Source organism: Poromitra crassiceps (assembly GCF_964638095.1).
Source record: "Poromitra crassiceps genome assembly, chromosome: 19".
NCBI lineage: Eukaryota > Metazoa > Chordata > Actinopteri > Beryciformes > Melamphaidae > Poromitra > Poromitra crassiceps.
The window spans coordinates 11,245,789-11,265,840 of record NC_139646.1 but is presented as its reverse complement, the minus strand read 5'-3'; the positions used below and the strand labels follow the sequence as shown (position 1 = coordinate 11,265,840).

The following is a 20,052-nucleotide window of genomic DNA, read 5'->3' as shown; positions in this document are numbered from 1 at the left end:
GCCACTGTGATCTTATCTTAGTCACACTTTGTGACGGAAGCGATGTCACACGGGCAGTTGTGTGTGTGTTGAATTCATTTGCAATTGCTCAACTGTGACGTCACTGTGACTGTGACAGTTTCTGTGTGTGTGTGTGAGTGAACAGAATTGTGTTCGGCCACAGCTATGCCATTTTACGTGCGATCGGGCTGAAACTTTCAGGAAGTGTAAAGAGCACCTGTGCGGTTGACCTAACGGAGCTGGATTTTTTAATTAGGTAATTGTCCTAATTAAAGGGGGTCCTAAGTCCCTCAGGTCCACTACTGTATAGAATTGGTGATGTCACTTGAGACTCAATGATGATATCAGTGATGTCACTCCAGCAATTGTGACGTCAGTGAGTCGCAATAACACTATCATTTATAATCTCTGGTTCGTTTTCAGCTTCACTGAGACAAAATGGCTTCCAGATCAGAGGAAGATCTCTCGTGTCCTGTCTGTCGTGACATCTTTGAAGATCCTGTGCTCCTGTCATGTGGCCACAGCTTCTGTAAAGCCTGTCTGCAGAGCTGGTGGACAGGGAGACTAATACATGACTGTCCATTCTGTATGGATTCTTCACAGAGTGAACCACCTCCTAATTTGGCATTGAAGAATCTGAGTGAGGCGTTCTTACTGGAGAGAGGTCAGAGAGCTTCAGCAGGATCTGAGCCTCTCTGCAGTCTGCACTCTGAGAAACTCAAACTCTTCTGTCTGGACGATCAGCATCCAGTGTGTCTCGTCTGTCGAGATTCAGAAACACACACCACACTGTGGATGCACAGATTCAGACCCATCGATGAAGCTGCATGGCATCACAAGGAGGAACTCCAGAAATCACTGGAGCCCTTAAAGGAGAAACTGCAGCTATTTTATAAAGTGAAAGGAAACTGTGATCAAACAGAATACATGAAGGTCCAGGCCAGATGCACAGAGAGGCAGATTAAGGAGGAGTTTAAGAAGCTTCACCAGTTCCTACAAGATGAAGAGGAGGGCAGGATCGCTGCACTGAGGGAAGAAGAGGAGCAGAAGAGTCAGACGATGAAAGAGAAGATTGAGGGTCTGAGCAGAGAGATAGCAGCTCTTTCAAACACAGTCAGAGTCATAGAGAAGGTGCCGAGAGCTGAAGATGTCTCTTGCCTGCGTGCAATAAAGGCATTTTTCTTCTTCTTCTACAAGGCTATAGTAGAAAGAGTCCAGCACCCCCTGCTGGAGGATCAACAGCTGGTCTCAGGAGCTCTGATAGATGAGGCCAAACACCTGGGCAACCTGAGGTTCACAGTCTGGGACACGATGAAGGAGATGGTATCCTACACTCGTGTGATTCTAGACCCAAACACTGCCAATGAAACACTCACCCTGTCTGAAGATCTGATCAGTGTGAGACCTGGAGACAGGCAGCAGCTTCCTAACAACCCAGAGAGGATCGAATGCTACAAGTCTGTCCTGGGCTCTGAGGGCTTTAACTCAGGGACTCACAGCTGGGACGTGGAGGTGGGAGACAGCACGCACTGGCTTCTGGGTGTGGCATCAGAGTCTGTCCAGAGGAAAGGAGTCATCAAGTCTGGATTATGTGGAATATGGTGCACAGATGGTAAATACATTATAGGCACCCATTCAAGTCAAGACACTGTTTTCCGAGTGAAGAAGAAGCTCAAGAGGATCAGAATGAGTCTGGACTGGAACAGAGGAAAGCTGTCGTTCTCTGGTCCCGATACTAAGACACGGACCTTCACACACACTTTCACTGACCGGATGTTTCCCTTCTTTCGTATCGGCGATGGTGGACCTCTGAAGATTGTACCAGTGAAGGTCTCTGTAACAGTGGAACAGCAAAGTTAGGGGGCGTGTCCCCCAAGGTCTCTGTAACAGTGGAACAGCAAAGTTAGGGGGCGTGTCCCCCAACCAACCATGTTGAGCACTTGAAGCGCTGGTGCCGAGCTGAAATAGATTTTACAATGCGGCCACTACAGGCCAAGCCTTATAAGAGCGTCTGTCCGTACTGTATGTCTGTCTGCCTGTCCCCACAAAAGAAAGCAAGAAAGAGCCCAGGTTACTGATGTCATGTACACATATACATTCTAGACCGCCCGGCACAATTTAGTTTAGTCTATTGTGGATCCCCATTAGTCTACACACCAAGGTGAGACTACTCTTCCTGGGGTCCAAACACATAAAAATACAAACACAATGGAGTAGATGACATCACAATGGCGTGAATGACATCACACTGACTGACATCGCATATCTGGTCACAGCTACAGGTATTCCAGGTACACATTTTCACCGACTCAATTAACACGGATCTTCATATTCACCAATTCACTTCAGTGCTTAATTTGTCATAAAAAAAAAAAGATGAATGGATTTGTGAATCAACAAGCGGCTTTCAGCGTAGCTTTTGTTCCACACAGTTTGGGCCCTGGCTCCGGCCCATGCCAAATCGATTCCAGAGCTGGTTTTCTTCCCCCCCCTGTGCACCAGCGGTCCTGCTCTCCTGCCTGTAACCAAAAGGCTGTCTCTGGCCGGGCCTGTACATTAGGCCCTCTGTGTTTATTTTCCTCTGTGTCGAGCGAAAAAAGGAGATCTGTCTCCACTTAGCAAAACCCTCCACAGGCTAAAAACCCTTTGGTGAATGGAGGGGAGGAGGAGAGAGCCTGGGAAGTATCGATGCCGAATGGAGAGGGTGGTAGTAGGGGGGTGGGGGTGGGGTGGGGTGAGGTGAGGGGGTGCTGGTGTGTATGTACTGCCTACTGTTTAGAGAGAGAGAGAGAGAGGAAAAATGACAGGGGAGAACAGGGAGCAGAGAGAGAGAGTTAAAGAGATGGGGAGAAAAGGTGAAAGATTGAGTACTGAGTGGACAAAGGAGAGAGAGAAATATTGGGGGGGGGGGGAGTTGGAGCTGGACTGTGAGTGAGAGAATGATCTGTGAAGAAAAGAGAGAGAGAGAGAGAGGTAGATGCAGTGAGCAAAAGAGAGAGAGAGAGGCCGAGCGGCCTGGAGCTCCCGCAGACACGCACTTCTGTCTAAGCAGCTTTCCTCTCAGGGCGGGGTCACGCCGGGTCACGGCGGGATTACACTTTTGGCAAACAAGAGGGAGCTCCTCTCTCGCAGCACTCTCCCCCGCGACTCTGTAGCTGTAATAAAGCCAAGGCAGCCTGAACCTACAAACAAAAAGCTAACACGCTATCGATCCACGGCGGCCAACTTTCGCGAGGTGGTGTCGAAAGGTCGACATTGTGCAGACAGCTCGGGCCGGGGTGAAGGGCTATTATTGGGATGAGGGAAAACTCGGTATCACAGAAATTCTTCACTTAGCGGACAATTTCACTAACTGGCAGCCCAGGAATTGAGATATTACTCGCCGAGTGAAACGGACGAAAAACACCCCCTCGCCCCCCCGTACAGTGCGATATTCCAATCGCAAAATCCAAATGAGGTTTCTATCCTTTCAATCAATAGCCATCCCCTGCAGTGCCTGTGTCTCTCCTCACTTCCTAATCAACACTTGCACTCTCAGGGAGGTCGGCCTGAGCAGGCGCACAGTGCCCCGGGCGCTGCTTTCTACTTAATTAAGCTGCTTTAAACACAGCCCAAAAGATTCATTAATACATAGGCAGAGATGAGCAGCTCAGACGAGAACATGGCCCTCTCTCTACAGAAGAGCACATGGCCCCCCTCTCTACAGAAGAGCAGTGCAAGGCTTCCGACGAGCCCGGGGGGCGGGTCAACACCGGGGGCCACGGCGATGGAGGTCCCCCCCAAGGACCGCCGGACCCGGCAAAGGTTCCGCTAGAACTCTGTTCCTCTCTGCCGCAAAAAAAACCTACAAGACACAGAAGCCTGTGAATGAGAAAGACAGTTATAACAAACGGCTGAGAAAACACTGCAATGGAGAGAGAGAGAGAGAGAGAGAGAGAGAGAGAGAGAGAGAGAGAGAGAGAGAGAGAGAGAGAGAGACAGTGTGTGTGTGTGTGTGTGTGTGTGTGTGTGCCTGGAAGGCTGCAGTCTGCCACGGGTGCTGTGAGGCAGGAACCCGTTTTAAAGGAGAGCTCCAGACCAAGGTGTTCTATAGCTCGGGGGCTAACGGTGATAAATGAGTCCCTTAATGTCGGCAAACACTTTATCTCTGCTTCATCTGTTTTCATTAGGCAGGGCCAACCTTTGGCTGGGCGAGAACGTGCTGTAACTTTCATTACTACCACGCAGAATTGGAGAGGGAGAGAGACCTCCCATCGGCCTAATAAAAACACCAGCTAGACACCATCATCATGACAGATCCTATTCCTTATTGGTATGATGGCATTACGTCGCTATGGATTTAGAGGGAACAGTGGTGTAACCCCCTAAAAACTGATGCCTGCTTCCCCCCCCGCCCCCCCTCCGTTTTTCTCCCATTTTTCTCCACACATGCGCAGTTGCCAGCCGCTTCTTTTCACATGACAGGGGGGAGTTTCACCGGCAGGACGTAGCACGTGGATCGATCACGCCATTCCCACCAGTTCCCTTCCACCACGACCAGGTGCCCCCGAATGACCAGAGGAGGCGCTAGTGCAGCGACCAGGACACATACCCCCCAATCCGGCTTCCCACCCACAGACACCAGCCAATCAATCGTGCCTGTATGGACGCCCGACCAAGCCGGAGGTAACACGGGGGTGCGAACCTGCGACCCTCGTGTTGGTAGGCAGGGAATCTACCGCTACCCGTACGCCCCTTCTTTGTGTTTCGCTCTTAAAAAAAAAATCTCTCCTTAGCCCACTTTTTATTTATTCCCTAGAAGCTCTGTAATAATGATCTTTCTTTGGTCACGGGACTATTGAAAAGGACAGACCTTTGAATCCTTACCGTTAGTTGCTTGTGCAATTTTAGCGATTTAGGAATTTACTCTACTACTGTTGCTCTGATCGTTAGTTGCTCTGTCTGGATAAGAGTGTGAGTTAAATGCCTTAAATTTTAAATACGAGGATCCCAGGGAGTGTTTTGGAACACTGCCCGAAACCTAATGATCTGTGCTATGTAGCACAGATGATACTCAAATTAAGTGGTTGCTGTGAGTTTACGGTACATGTGGATGGGGGCGATGAGCATCTCTTGGTCAGTCAGTTATCCACTGAAGAACTAACTAACCAGAAAGATGAGAGGAAATCTTCTGTTTATCTACTTGCAAAATTGGAAGTGAACAACAGGGTTTACTTTACTGTTTGGAATCGCCGCAAAAATATAAAACAATAGACCGAGAAAGGACAGACAAGCTGATGTAATATCTGATGTAAGCTTTACTTTCAAATCCTGTTACATTTAGATCTGGCAAGTTGAACATAAAATAATGCCAAACAAAGAAAACAAATACAAAACCAAAAAAGTACAAATGATCTATTTACCAGTTATCGTCACAACCCTGTACAGCCTTAACAATGGAGTAATAAAAAAAAGCTTTATACAGCACATACCAATTTTTACCGAGTGCCAAAAAAAAAAGGATAGTTGAGCCTTTTCTAATCATAAAGTACAGCCAAACTTAAAGCTAACTGATTGTAGACTGTGCAGTGTGATGCTAACAACTAAATGCAACCGAGGGAGTTAGTTGAGAATAAAAAACAATTAAGTGCTAACTAAGAGAGAGAGGGCAATGTCATGCATACTCTGAAGTGCTGAAAAGGTAGTCACGCTTGAACATAAAAAAAAAACTGTGCTGCTTACAATTAGGCAAAATAAACATTGAAATAAGTGCTTAGAAATACTGGTTTTCAAAAAGATAGAGAGCCCTGTTGCCTTTTCAAACATTGAAATCAAAATAAGGGGGAATTAAGGAAGTGCAGCCATTCTTGATTACATAATGATTATGCAGTATTAAAAAGGCAGACAGTCAAAAAGGTGTCAGTGGACACATTCTTCTTTTTTTCTCTTTTCTTTTGGACCCTGACAATTAGTTTGACTCATTCTCAGAAGTCTCAGGTGGTTTCCTTCCACCAAGTGGCACTAGAGTATAAAAGATAACGTAGATAGTACAAGGAGCTCAATCCATTGGGGGTGTGTGTGTGTGTTGGAGGGATGCTCCTTTCCCTCCAGAGACAGCATGCCAGACATTGACAGAGCAAAAGGAACCAACAAAGACCAGTGTAGGGGAGACAATCTAGACGTTACTCCAGAACAGGGCGTGACGGATTTAATCCTAACATCACATCCTGCGTTAAGTTACATTTTGGTCTTGACAATGCATGTTCTCTGTCCAGTCAACATTTTTGACGTGTAGAAGTACAAGTAGAAAAAATAAAAACATCGACAAATCATAAGAAAATGCAAAAAACAAACAAGGTGAGGAAAATATAAAAGACAAGGAAAATAAAAAACAATCCCTTTACAAATAAGAAACCATTTTGGCTTGAAGACCACTTAGGAACACAAGCACTGTCGATTATAGGTAAAGCTTTTTCAAAATAAAACGCTTGTACTATGCTGCCCCATCTCACAAACATACTCCTTTTTGAGCATTTTAGACTTGTACAGATAAATACATATTCTCGTAATCAAAAGTGCAGCACTGTGCAAAATTGGCTATAACAATTTAGCCTGGGCCCCTTTAGTTCCCAGGGAGAGCTTGACCTCTACTGTCTAATTCATGCAATTTGTATTCATTTACTTTCTCCAATTTCACCAAGGCAGACCCTTGCACCGCCAGATATGCCTCCACACAAAACTATGGGTTTTGATTGAGTCATTTCCAGCAAACATTTCCAGGCTATTGTGTAGTTGGTATAATAGTGACTCAATGGATCTAAGTTTGCACTTTTAAAAAAAGGAAAATAGAGCGTCTAAGTGCTTTTGGCTTGAAATGTAACTAGGTTAAGTGCAATTATAACTCAAAAGGTTAAGAGGAGGGGAATAGAAAGCAGTACCATGTCTGCCGGCCTAACAGAAGCCATGCCATCGAACACAATCATGTACAAGTGAATGGCTTGCTTCTTCATTGCACCTACAGGAGCTTTTCTCACAATGGGTTCTCTATGAATGTTAGTAAAAAACATTTTTATTATGATGTAGAAGGCTCAGTAAAAAAAAAAAAAAAAAAAAGGCAAAAAAAAACAAAAAAAAAGACACAGAAGGCCACCAAACACACCACTTTCCTCTCTTTTACCAGCACAGAAGACTTCCCTGTTTACACTTCTGTATCACTTTCTCATGTACATAAACAAAAATACATTCATTCAAGTCATTTTGGAACAGTTTTCTTTCTTTTTTACACAAAATTACAAAAAGCTCCAAAAAGCACCATTGAATCGGCCTGCGGTGACCATGAGCGGTGGGTAGAATATCTAGCCCAGAGCCGGTCACCTCCACAAAACAGTTATCTCATATATCTCTTCTAAGTATAGGTGCGCGATACATAGTTCTGCATGTAATGCTGCACTGATATCCACCTGGTCTCAGAAATAAGTGAATGAATGTTTCCATCGTGAGGGATTTCAATGGAGTGCAAACAAAATTTGAATCCCGTATGATACTTTTCTTTATCATTTCCATATTTAGATTATCATAGCTTATTTTCCTCTCTTTTTTCACAAGCTTATAAAGAATAACAGCAGAACCAGGATGGTAACAGAGTGTAGATTTAAGAATAATGTGTATTCACACCACACTCGCTCGAGTTTGGCCGCGCAAATTATTTGGCAAAGTTGAAAGATTTCAACTCGAGCAAATGGACGGCTGAGGCGAATATCTTGTTACTCGCGCCACGCCATACGCCTCATTCGCGCCACCTGGGGCGAAATTGCGTCTAGTTGTGTGGCTGTTTGCATTGACAATGTAATCTCGTCGTGCGAATGCCTTGGTGTGACACCAAGTAAGGGGGAAAAATGTCCATATTAGCCAATGGCCATTAAATTACATTTGTTAATGACAGCCCACATTTATTCTGAGACAGAGGTGACATCAGGCAGTAACTATGCATTATGGTTTCACCATTATACAAAACCAACAGAAATCAAAGTGGTGGGAAGGGGGAGGGCTACAAAACTATGTACAAGATTGATAAATAAGTAAGTGCGTGGTTTGAGGCGTTGCTTTGGAAACGTGCCTTTTTCAAAGAAAAGCATTCCGTTTCATTGGTTGTGTCCACGTTGCGCCGCTAACACTTCAGTTTAGTTCAAATTAGCTTCCTAATGACGTCAAAGCTAGTTGACACACAGAAACACGCATGCTATTTTGATGCATAATAGCAATAGACAAAAATGCACTAAAATGTAGCACTTGCAAGTTTTGTTTCTTCTTTTTCAACTTTTATCTGGTCAAACAACTGAAGAAAGATGTATATAAAATTGACATACGTTATTTTCCTCAGATAATGCAATTGGGTCCAGGTCATTCAGAAGTTTAGAAACAGAAAAGAAGAGGAGGAGAGAGAGAGAGAGAGAGAGTAGTAGTAGTAGTAATAATTCAATTGATAGAACTGATAAGAAAAGCAGCTTTTTGATATAAATGCATTTTTAGCACATACAGCCTTTTTCTCTCATAAATGTTTTTTTTCTTCTTCAATAAGTTTGTGTCTGGTCCAGCTTATTCTGCTGGTCTGATTGGAAAAAGAAGTTGCTCCCACTGCAGTGGGTTAGTGTCATTCACACCACTGTCTGTCTGAGGAGTGAGGGGGAAGAGAAGAAGTGGGTGAGGTCAAACAGTCTTGGCCCTCTCCATCAGTCCCAGGTAGGCCAGGAAGGAGTGTTTGTGGGAGGTGGGTGAGTGAGGAGAGCCAGAGGGGGACAAGGAGCTGGGGGAGAAGAGGAAAGGGGATCTGGAGTGGGGGGCGTGGGGGCGCGGGTGTGGTGCGCGGGGGTGCGGGTGGAATGTGAAGCGGCTGTTTTGGGTGAACAGGGTGGTGAGGGGGATCAGGTGTGCCCGTTCACAGTTCTTGTACTGCGTGAAGATGTGGTGGGAGGAGGGGAGGAAGAGGGAGGGGCCTCCGCCGCTCGGGCCGCCCAGGCTCCTCGGGTCGTGGCTGCGGTCGGCGCTCGCCGGGCGGTGCTGCGCGGCGGGGGGCGCTGCCTCCAGCTGACGGGACTTTCCCAGCGTGAGAGACAGGGCGACAGACTGCAGGGCCTGGGACGCTGTGAGGCTCATGAGGGGGCTGCAGCTCCCGCTCCCCCCGCTGCTCCCCCCACCGCCTCCGCCAAACAGGAAGGGCTCCTGGCTCCTCCCCTCGAGCGGCGGCTCCTCCTCCTCTCCGGCCTCCTCCTCCTCCTCCTCCTCTTCCTCCCCTCCCCCGCCCGCCCCCCCCACCCCTCCGCCCTGGTGTTTCTTGAGGTGGCGGCTGAAGACAAAGGGGTGCGTGGTGGTGAAAGGGCACTCTTGGCAGCCGAAAGTCTGGCGCGGCGCGTGCTTCAGCTTCTTGTGCAGGTTGAGGTTGTCCTTGCGCTTGCAGCTGTAAGAGCAGCGGTCACAGTGGAAGGGCCGCTCGCCCGTGTGCACGCGCACGTGCTCGATCAGCTTGTTGGCCGTCTTGGACAGGTAGCCGCACTGCTCACACTTGTAGTGGTTGCCCAGGCGGTGGCCGCGCATGTGCGCCTCCAACGAGGCCTGGTCGGGCCACAGGGCCTGGCAGATGCGGCAGCGGTACTCCATCTTACAGTGCGTCTTCAGGTGGCACTCCATGGCCGCTGGACGATTGGTGGAGTAGATGCAGAAAGGGCACCTGGATAAGGGAGCAGAGGGCCAGGAAGGGGGAAGGAGAGAGGGACACGACACACAAAAGCAAAAGACAGTTGAAGGGGGGGCGTGCGCGGCACATACAGAACCACAAGACAAACACAACTTTAAATGTAATAAACACTCAGGGATGGAGAGGAGAAGGACAGGTGAAGGAATAGTGTGTCTAGTGTGTACAGTCTCTACTTTAGGATGTGGTATGCTCATGGCCGTATGTGTGGTGGCTTTAGGGGGATGTCTGTGAAGGAATGGAGGTGATCAGGTGTGTGTGGGGATGAGTATGTGTGTGTGGGAGGGAGCAGTAGGACATGAAGGGAAATGAAGAAATGGAGTGGCACTTACATTTAAATAGCACCTTTCATCTGCTCTGGGCCCCAAAGCGCTTCACAAACCCTGCAGAACAGAATCACCTCAGACAAACCTGGAATGGTCAAGGCCCTTTCCTGGCTCGCTACACACTCCTACACACAGTCTACACACACTTCACATTGCTAAGTGTTACACACTGGTCTAAAAACCCTATCTGGATCCTGACTGGGATGTGGGGGTCAGAAATGTAGGCTATCTGTGCTCGTTTATCTCAAGCCTCTGCTGACCTGCTCGCCGCTCCATTAGCTCCTTCTACACCTGTTTGGCTGCATTCTGCCTACTTTTAGTCAGGCGGCTTAGCAAATGGATGCGTACATTCCTGACAAAAGCACCACATTTTTTCCATGTACGGACAATTCCCTTAGCTTGCCATTTTTGATAGGATCCACTTCAAAAAATAAAAAATATATTTTTCAAAAAAATAAAAATTTGAAAGGCCATAACTTCCACGTTGTTTGTCTGAATTGCGAGCAACTTTTCCCCATGTGTTCAGCTAACATTGCTCTACAAATGTGCCTCAAGGAGCCTTGGGGTCCACCTGGAAAGTTTTTGAGATATTTTGAAAGTTTTGGAAAACACATTTTTGACATCTCCTCCTAGCCCGCTTCACCGATCTCCACCAACATCGCTATGTAGCATCTGTGGACCAAGCTCTACAAGTGATCTTTTCAGATTTTTGAAATCTCCTTTTGTTTCAAAGATATTAAAAGTCAGGCAGCTTAGCAAATGGATGTATAGCTGCAAGCGGCCATGACAGGGGTTTAAGCCTTTTCTGAACGGTACTTACTGAGGTCGCAAAAAAATGTCTGTGGTTCTCATGACACAGTCCACATATATCCCTTGATATATCTGCCAAGTTTTCTGATCATTGAACAAACGGATGTGGAGTTATGGCCTTTTTTTGTTAGGCCACCCACATTGGTGTTTGCGGTGGCCCCTTTTGGTTGAAACGACGATTCGATAATCGGTCATAAAAAAATGTCAAAAATGTGTTTTCCAAAACTTTCAAAATATCTCAAAAACTTTCCGGGTGGATCTCGAGGGTCCTTGAGGCAAATTTGTAGAGCAAGGTCAGCTGAACACGTGGAAAAAGTTGCTTGCAAATCCGACAAACATCGTGGAAGTTATGCCCTTTTAATTTTAAATGTTTAATTTAAATCTTTTTAATTTTTTGAAGTGGATCCTATGGGTAGCATTTGGGGAAAATGTGGTGCTTTTGTCAGGAATGTCCAGATCCAGCTCAAATCAAGTACTAAGCCGCCTGACTATTTGGATAGTAAGGACAAATTCGGTTCACATAACATAAAGACGGTGTGAACCTGACAGAATTGGAAATACAATCCAAGCGTGTGGATATAAACAGTACAGCGGCAATGGGTGTACAAATGTGAATTTGCTGATAACTTATTGTATAGATATGGAAAAAGTATCAATGAAAGCTGGCTCCTTTGTTCTTTTTCCTCCCTTGAACTGAAACCCCCCAATATGGCCGCCACCTGTTCCTTTCCGTCTTGAATGGTAGCTTGAAGGGATCAATCTGGTCTAAATAACATTGGTACCAGACAATAACAGTGGTGCCAGAGGATAGGATACATTCATTTTTACCACTTAAAACGTAAGCAAAATCCAATTACATGTATTATCCTTCACTCACACGCTACAGTTAGTGACAGCTGCTTAAGTTACACTAGTTTGTGACTACAAACATGCTGCTCCAATAGGATCCTTGGGCTTGTTTGAATAGCTGTGTGCTGTCAGCTACAAGACTCGTGTCTAATACAAGTCAAAGTAACCCTGTTGGTAACTTTCTCGGCTACAACCAATGAAATGCTACTCTTTCTTTCCAGACATTTTCAAATGTTGAAAACACCCTGAAACCCACTGATGGCTGCACAGAAACAAGATGTTGAACACAGATCTTTGTTTATGACAAGATGAGGCGATAATCATAATGATCATCAATGGTTGCGCACATGCACAGACTGTAGTTATGAGAACAACTCAAAAGAACAAAAGATGGCTGTTGTGTTACTTGAAATGAACGTTTGACAAAAGACCTACATTTTGTGATCACTTCCCTGGTATCTCTCGTAGATGTTGAGTAAACCGTAGCCAGCAATTTAGCTAAATATTTCCATGTGAATGCAAGTTATTTCAATCCCACTTGGTATCAAATGCTACCCTACAACTAAGTGTGTGCGTGTCTGAATCTTGTACATGATCGTGGACTAGCTTAAAGGCACACACTAACATGATTAGCGTGTGATGTGGTGGATCCTATGTGCTGGCACTGGTTTGAGGTCAACAGATGGGCTTAATGCTATAGCTCGACAGGCTGAGAATGGGACATAAACATGTCACAGTACAACGGAGGCTCCTATAGGATTGGGTTATGGAGTTGGAGAGGGGAGCGTGTGGGAATAAGGCTCTGCCCTATCAAGTTATTGTGAAATAAGCTCACTAGATCAAGTATGCATGTGCGTGCGTGTTGTGCATACATTTGCATTTTTGGTGTGTGTGTGCGGACGCAGGCTAGGATGTGAGTGAGGTGAAAACATGCATATTCTAAAGCTTTCCATCTGGGGTCAGTGCTTCCTGGGATGGATATGCATGCTGTGTGCATCAGACACAGATGTGAGTGTGAGCGCACTTGTGTGAATGTCTGTCAGGGTCATTTCAGCGTGTGATGTTTCAGAACTTGTGAGTGATCTGACATTTGTGCTTGTGGAGTGCAAGTGGAGTGATCGAGAAAATTTCAAGTATGCACTTGCTTGCGAGTGGCTGTCAACTAGGGGTGTGCCAAGAAACCAGATCAAAAGAAGAGCCGTTACACCTCACTTTTTTGTTGTGGTTGCTATTTTGAACGAATTTCATCCAATCATTGTGATACATTATCTGTGCAGGAAGAAGTGTATCTTTCTTTCGCACAGATTTCATCAGATTGTTTTTCTTTGGCATGAATGTTGGCTGCGGGCAATGGGACAACACACCCTGAGGGGAACTCCGTCTCCATCTCCTTTCTGATCCCAACAGCCACTGCAGACACTGTGACCACTGTCTAACAAGTTACACTTGCCAAGAAAGGTTGTCAAGCAAAACAAGTCATTTTAACCAACATTTGTCATCTGCAACTTTCAAGTGAAATTACCTGACTGAGGATAACAACTGTGTAGAATCTAATTAATTCCAATTAAACATATGTGTATGTTTCTTGTATTCATTCGTCTAACTACTAGAAGCTTACAGGTGGGAGAAATGATCTGTCTGGCTGTCACAGGACAACGTGCTGCTTGGTAGTCCCTGTACTGAACTGCCCATATTAAAATGAACCATGACACTGAGCAGCAGCTTTATATATCTAAAACACTGCACCTTTTGAAGCAATAACGGATAACTAATAACTGAAATATTGCGAGATGGGTGCTACAAACTGAAAGTTGGCACAACGTTACCATCATTCCCTTTCTTTGTACTGTCATACTGTTTGATTTCTGCAACCATTTCTGATCCTGCAAGTTTTAGTCCCTCCTGTGCTTTATGGGCACAAAGAAATACAAATATCCCAAAATTGGCACACCCCTAATTTCTATCTATGCATGCGCGCGTGTGTGTGCGTGCGTGTGTGTGTGTTCATGTGTGTGTGTGTGTGTAGTGAGGGACGTGGAGAGGGGGTGAGGGAGGGGGAGGACGGGCGGAGTTAGGAACCTCTGTCTGTACTTGCTTTCCTTACTTGAGCCCTCCGGAGGGGACGGTGTGGCACTTCTTGTGCTCCAGCAGCTGCTCGGGCGTCTTGAGGAACTTGTGGCAGACGTCGCACTCGAACATGCGCGTGATGAGGTGGATCTGGAGGTGGCGCTCGTACATGCTGCGCGTCTTGCACACAAAGTTGCAGAAGACGCACTCGAAGCCTGGAGAGAGGGGGGGGGGGGGAGAGGGAGAGTTAGCAGGAGCTGCAGAAGAGGAGGTGTTGTTGTGTAGATGTATGAATGTATTCAGTATATGTGACGTCAAACATGAGGTTTCAGGTAGCTCCTGCAATCCCTTGCCTTTGTCAGACTTGTCCTCAGTTCCTGATCCCGAGTGGCTTCCGGAGCTGGATTGGCTGCCTGCAGAGGAGGGCGGGGCTAGCAGGCTCTTGAGTTCTTCGTTACCGTGGGTGAGGTCTCCGCCCTCGGAGCTGTTGAGTGAATCGCTGAGAGCTGACAGAGAGGAGGAGGTGCTCTTGGTCTCACTTAGGGGACTCCGTGAGTTCAGACCTGGATAGACGAGGACAGAGGGCAGAAAGGGACAAATCACGATCATAATTATTCATGTTTCCGCCGGTGCTAAATCAGCAATGTCAAAGCCATGTTGCCTGGGGTCAAGTCTGCCATAGCAGCCACACTAGTAGACACAAAGCAGGGACAAACATATGAACCCACAATCTACACAAATTGTCTGGAATGCTTGATGTAGAAAACAGAGCTGCAAGATCGCCACACACACACACACACACACACACACACACACACACAACACAACACAACACACACACACACACACACACACACACACACACACACACACACACACAGAGTGAGGCAGGCAGCCTCAGCTGCAGTGTTGTGTCCTCTGTCTGAGGCCCTGCTGCCAGTCCAATCAAGAGGCAGCGTGCTCTTATTGATCCCCTCTCCCCGTCTGCAGTTCAGTCGGATGGAGGAAGAGAGAGGGAGGGGTGAGGAGAGAGGAAGAGAGAGAGATTTAGAGAGGGAGGGGGGAGGAGCAAGGAAGAGAGAGAGAGTTAGAGAGGGAGGGGGGAGGAGCGAGGAAGAGAGAGAGATTTAGAGAGGGAGGGGTGAGGAGCGAGGAAGAGAGAGAGAGTTAGAGAGGGAGGAGTGAGGAGCGAGGAAGAGAGAGAGATTTAGGGAGGGAGGGGTGAGGAGCGAGGAAGAGAGAGAGAGTTAGAGAGGGAGGGGGGAGGAGCGAGGAAGAGAGAGAGATTTAGAGAGGGAGGGGTGAGGAGCGAGGAAGAGAGAGAGAGTTAGAGAGGGAGAGGGGAGGAGCGAGGAAGAGAGAGAGATTTAGAGAGGGAGGGGTGAGGAGCGAGGAAGAGAGAGAGAGTTAGAGAGGGAGGGGTGAGGAGCGAGGAAGAGAGAGAGATTTAGAGAGGGAGGGGTGAGGAGCGAGGAAGAGAGAGAGAGTTAGAGAGGGAGGGGTGAGGAGCGAGGAAGAGAGAGAGAGTTAGAGAGGGAGGGGTGAGGAGCGAGGAAGAGAGAGAGAGTTAGAGAGGGAGGGGTGAGGAGAGAGGAATAGAGAGAGAGTTAGAGAGGGAGGGGTGAGGAGCGAGGAAGAGAGAGAGAGTTAGAGAGGGAGGGGTGAGGAGAGAGGAAGAGAGAGTTAGAGAGGGAGGGGTGAGGAGCGAGGAAGAGAGAGAGATTTAGAGAGGGAGGGGGGAGGAGCGAGGAAGAGAGAGAGATTTAGAGAGGGAGGGGTGAGGAGAGAGGAAGAGAGAGAGAGATTTAGAGAGGGAGGGGTGAGGAGAGAGGAAGAGAGAGAGAGTTAGAGAGGGAGGGGGGAGGAGCGAGGGTCACGACCAGAGGAGCTAAGATGGCGGGAGCATCTCAGGGCACGGCTCAACAAAGGGCACTCACTCTGGAGAGGAGGGGGAGAGCAGGGCTGCACTGCATTGTGAAATGGTTGACCTACAGTATCTAGCGTCTTTAATGCAGGCACACACATGCACATCTAAGTCTGAATCAATGGCCTACAGGAATGCACACACACACCCAGTGCACGTGCTCTTTCATACCAAGAATAATAGCACATGGAACATATCATTAATCGTCATCAATCAAATCAGAAGGTGCCGTAATAATTCACCGCACAGTCTCTGAATACAATATTGAACCAGCTCAAGAACACGGCCTCTATTACAGTATGTAAAGTAAAGAAATGCCACCAAATGTAAGCAAAAGGAAAAAGTGACAGTTCTTAAAGCCTGCGTACCATGACCATGCAACACATGGTCAAGACATGGTCAAGTAACAACTTCCTCCATTCTGATTGAAAGATATCCCATTAGCTCTTTTACCTTACGTAGCTTCATCTGCAAATGGCTGGTAGCATCCATTCATACAGTAGTATATGAGAAAAAGAAAAAGACACACACACACACACACACACACACACACACACGCATGCGCAAATTCTAGCTTCCAGAATATCCAGGCCAGATATCTCCCCTACTAATGAAGGCACCCAACCGACCCTTTTCCCATGCGGTCAGCAGCCTTCGTGAGTGGTGGGAGGTCAGCTTGAACCACAACACCTGCTGAGCTCAGCCGTTTCTCCTCTGGGCGTGTCCAGAACCACCCAGTTGAACAGATAACTAGCCTTTAACAGTCTGTCTGGATTCCCTCTCAGAGTTTTAGATACCTCACCAAGCAGGGCTGAGCCAGACAGAATCCTAGGACCTTGACATAGCATGCAAGCCTCCACTTAGAGGAGGTAAGATGCTAGTGTGTTAGCAGTGAGGACTCGGTGTACATTTGTGTGGTCGGCTGAGGTGTCCATCTTGTGCGGGTGTGAGGTAAATGCCAAGCTAGGCGGAGAGACTTAAAAAATGGCCACAGTGGCATCGTAAACCCAGCTCGTCTCCAAAGGACCCAAGGCCTATTGATTTTTCCCCCTCAGGCACGATAAGGGCCAGCCCTCTCAGATAAACAAGGCCACTGTGGCCTCTCAAAGACCCCTCGGCTGTCTAGGCTGGACAATCCCACCCACCCACCCATACACACACACACACACACACGGAAACGGTGGAAGGGCAAAACATCAGCAATAAACTGGACAAAGCTGTTTCAGACAAAAACAGTCGTATCGACCAACAGAGGTTCAGACCTGCAGCTTTGAGAGTCCAGAGAAGGTCGACTGGACGAGGCCGTCATCTTGTTGCTTGTGAAACCTACAGTAGTCTTTATCTATCAGAGTCACTGAGTCCTCTGATACTGAACTGTGCTGTGCCTTCATGTATAAATTACTGTCATGTTTAAATTCATTGACTTGAAACAGAGCGTGTTGGCTACCATCCACATAAATAACTGTCCATCATTTATTATTTCTAATATTTTCTATTCTGATCTATGAACAAGAGCCATGATTTGTAATGCTGCTAACCACTCTCCAGCATGTGATGATGGTCATTTTGGAGAAATGACTCAAACCTGTGCTTTCTCATCCAATACGTTTTGAGAAGCCTGCAAGAAGAGAGGACAGAGGGATATTGTGAGTCCAGTTCATTATGGCCGTTTCTGGTTCTGGTGTCAGTGTCCGTCGGGACCCGTTGGGCCAGCAGCACACGACGTGGGAGGATGTGTACCTGCGTGTCCGGTGCTGACGTGGTTCTTCATGTCGTTCTCCTCCACGCAGACGTAGTCACAGACGCTGCAGCAGAGCGAGAACATCCACTGCTCCTTGTCCACATGGAGCGACATGTGGCTGACGAACTGGGCGTTCAGCTCCGTCTGGAACCCGCACACATGGCAGCTGGACAGAGAACAGAGAGGAAGAGGAAGGCCAGAATAAGAGGACAGCTATGGTACATTTTCACAGGCATCGTTTCACACGAGGGAGCGCGCTGCGTCCCAGTATCGGGACGCTTGATAGGCGTGCTTCCATTGCTGCACCAGATTGGACGACCGCTGTCACTCGCTGGGCCCGTCTGCCACCGGATTTCAAACTGGAAAAACACGACAGCTCATTTACAAACGTTCTCTTACGTTAAGAAAGTAATGGTTGAAATGTGTTTCAGAAAACATTTGAGATTGACAAAGGTCACTTTAAAAGTTTGCATGCCACTTTCGGGAGTTTCCAGAGGCAGTGAGTCGCGCTAGACACCCTCGATTTGCATAAAGTAGCCTACATCTCAACTTTATGCAAATGTAGAGCAGCCAACGTGATGAGTCATGTCTCGAAACGCACTGCGGCGCTACCAAAATGCACTGCACGGCTTCTTACATAGAAAATGAATGGGAAGAGTGGAAATGACGGATCCTGTGGAAACGCACCATTAGCTTTGTCGTCGTTATGCCCTCAGTTATCCTCAGCAGAAATCGGCATGATTTGATGCATCGCCACTTCTTATGTTACGGTCATTTTTGCTGTCTATCAGCAGACTACCAGTTGTGGTTAAGTGTAGTTTTGAGATGTTTGTCTTTTCATTGTAGTTTCATTTCGCCGTCCTTGCGAGACCGATAACACCAGCAGCACGCCGCGCCATGCTGGAGCTACGTGCTGCACCCGAGCTGCCAGGCATGAAGTCAATGCAAGTTGTGAGCGGGGGGAGGGCAGCGCAGAGCGAGGCACTGAGGAAAAGAGAGTGCTTCTGTTGTGAAGGCTCCTGCTCAAAGCTTCCGTGAAGCGCTGCGTCAGCGCTGCTTCTGAGTAGCACCCCATGTGAACCGAGCGTAATACTGACTGGAGTCAGACCTGAATCAAATCATACTCGCAAATAATTCTTTTGGGTGGGGTTTTCCATGGAGGACAATACATACAGTATGAGTGCTAGAAATGAATTGCAAAATGTTGTGTACCATTTTGGAAACTTTTGCTGTCTGAAATTAAACAGTACTTTTAAACACAATTAATTTAATCCTCAAAACATTTATAAAGATGTTATTAGATTTTATTATTCATGCCATCAATCTTTTTTTTTTATCAGATGGATGTCACAATTTCCAAATGGTATATTATATATATATATAAAATATCTAATTTTGGAATGACAAGTCACTTGAGTGTGCTTTTCTATCCACATAGGTTAAAACAAACTCCATGAGCAAAGTCTGTAGTACTAGAGAGAAGGTATCTGATTGGCTCCAGTATCACTACCTGTAGTACTAGAGAGAAGATATTTGATTGGCTCCAGTATCACTACCTGTAGTACTAGAGAGAAGGTATTTGATTGGCTCCAGTATCACTACCTGTAGTAGTAGAGAGAAGGTATCTGATTGGCTCCGGTATCACTACCTGTAGTACTAGAGAGAAGGTATTTGATTGGCTCCAGTATCACTACCTGTAGTAGTAGAGAGAAGGTATCTGATTGGCTCCAGTATCACTACCTGTAGTAGTAGAGAGAAGGTATTTGATTGGCTCCGGTATCACTACCTGTAGTAGTAGGGGCAGTTCTTGCGCTCGGCAGAGTCGGCGGTAACGGCGGTGACGATCTGCTCGGTGTCTGTGTTGACCAGCTTGACAGAGTGGATGGTCAGGTGCTGATTGAGGTTAGCCCTGCACTTGGCTGCATAAGGACACAGGTGACACTTGTACTTCCTCTCCTCTGCAACAAAACACACACAGACAGACGCACGTCCTCGGGTTACTGTACACATTACCTCAGATGGTATTTCATGAAGTTACAGTCAGTCTCTAAGCCCTTACACACAAGCTCAAACCTAAATACTTAATGCCTAACCCTTAACCCCAGCCCAATTGTAACTCTAATCCTAATCCTAGGAAAGAAATCCTTTGTGATGTCTAACAATTTGCCCTCATAATTGACCAACTTTTTGGAGTTTGCCTCACATCCAAACATTCCTGTGGGGGTCATTTAGATGCCATAACATGGTGCGCGCATGGCACGCACACGCACACACACACACACACACACGCACACACACACACACACACACACACACACACACACACTCATATAAGAAGTGCAAGCAAGCACATAAATTCATACACGTTATTTGAGAGCACTCAAAAAACAATTATCCATAGACACATCCTTCCCCTGTATTCCGATACATAGTAACACACATAGTAACACACACAGCATCCCCATGAAAAACAAAACTCACACACAGCGTGTGCGGCACACACACACACACACACACACACACACACACACGCACGCACGCACACACACACAATTTGCCCCAAGGACATGAAGCCAGGCAACCTTTATGTCGCCGGGGAAACCAAAAA

General features: G+C 46.9%; 2 protein-coding genes across 2 annotated transcripts in view; one reads left to right on the top strand and one right to left on the bottom strand.

The window, feature by feature from the left end:
• Positions 1 to 438: 438 nt before the first annotated feature.
• LOC310793881 (zinc-binding protein A33-like) lies at positions 439 to 1,860 on the top strand (the record flags this gene model as incomplete). Its single annotated transcript, XM_083655771.1, has 2 exons — positions 439 to 1,162; positions 1,301 to 1,860. The coding sequence occupies 2 exons, from the start codon at positions 439 to 441 to the stop codon at positions 1,858 to 1,860; spliced, it is 1,284 nt and encodes a 427-aa protein (XP_083511897.1).
• A 6,825-nt stretch (positions 1,861 to 8,685) lies between these two features.
• The window catches only part of znf827 (zinc finger protein 827), a gene marked incomplete at both ends in the record, with an annotated part of 107,080 nt that continues 95,713 nt past the window's right edge, over positions 8,686 to 20,052 (bottom strand). Inside the window, 5 exons of the mRNA XM_083656095.1 lie at positions 8,686 to 9,703; positions 13,817 to 13,994; positions 14,133 to 14,342; positions 17,444 to 17,610; positions 19,231 to 19,402. Of these exons, the coding sequence (XP_083512221.1) occupies positions 8,686 to 9,703; positions 13,817 to 13,994; positions 14,133 to 14,342; positions 17,444 to 17,610; positions 19,231 to 19,402 (1,745 nt within the window). The remainder of the gene's footprint in view (positions 9,704 to 13,816; positions 13,995 to 14,132; positions 14,343 to 17,443; positions 17,611 to 19,230; positions 19,403 to 20,052) is intronic.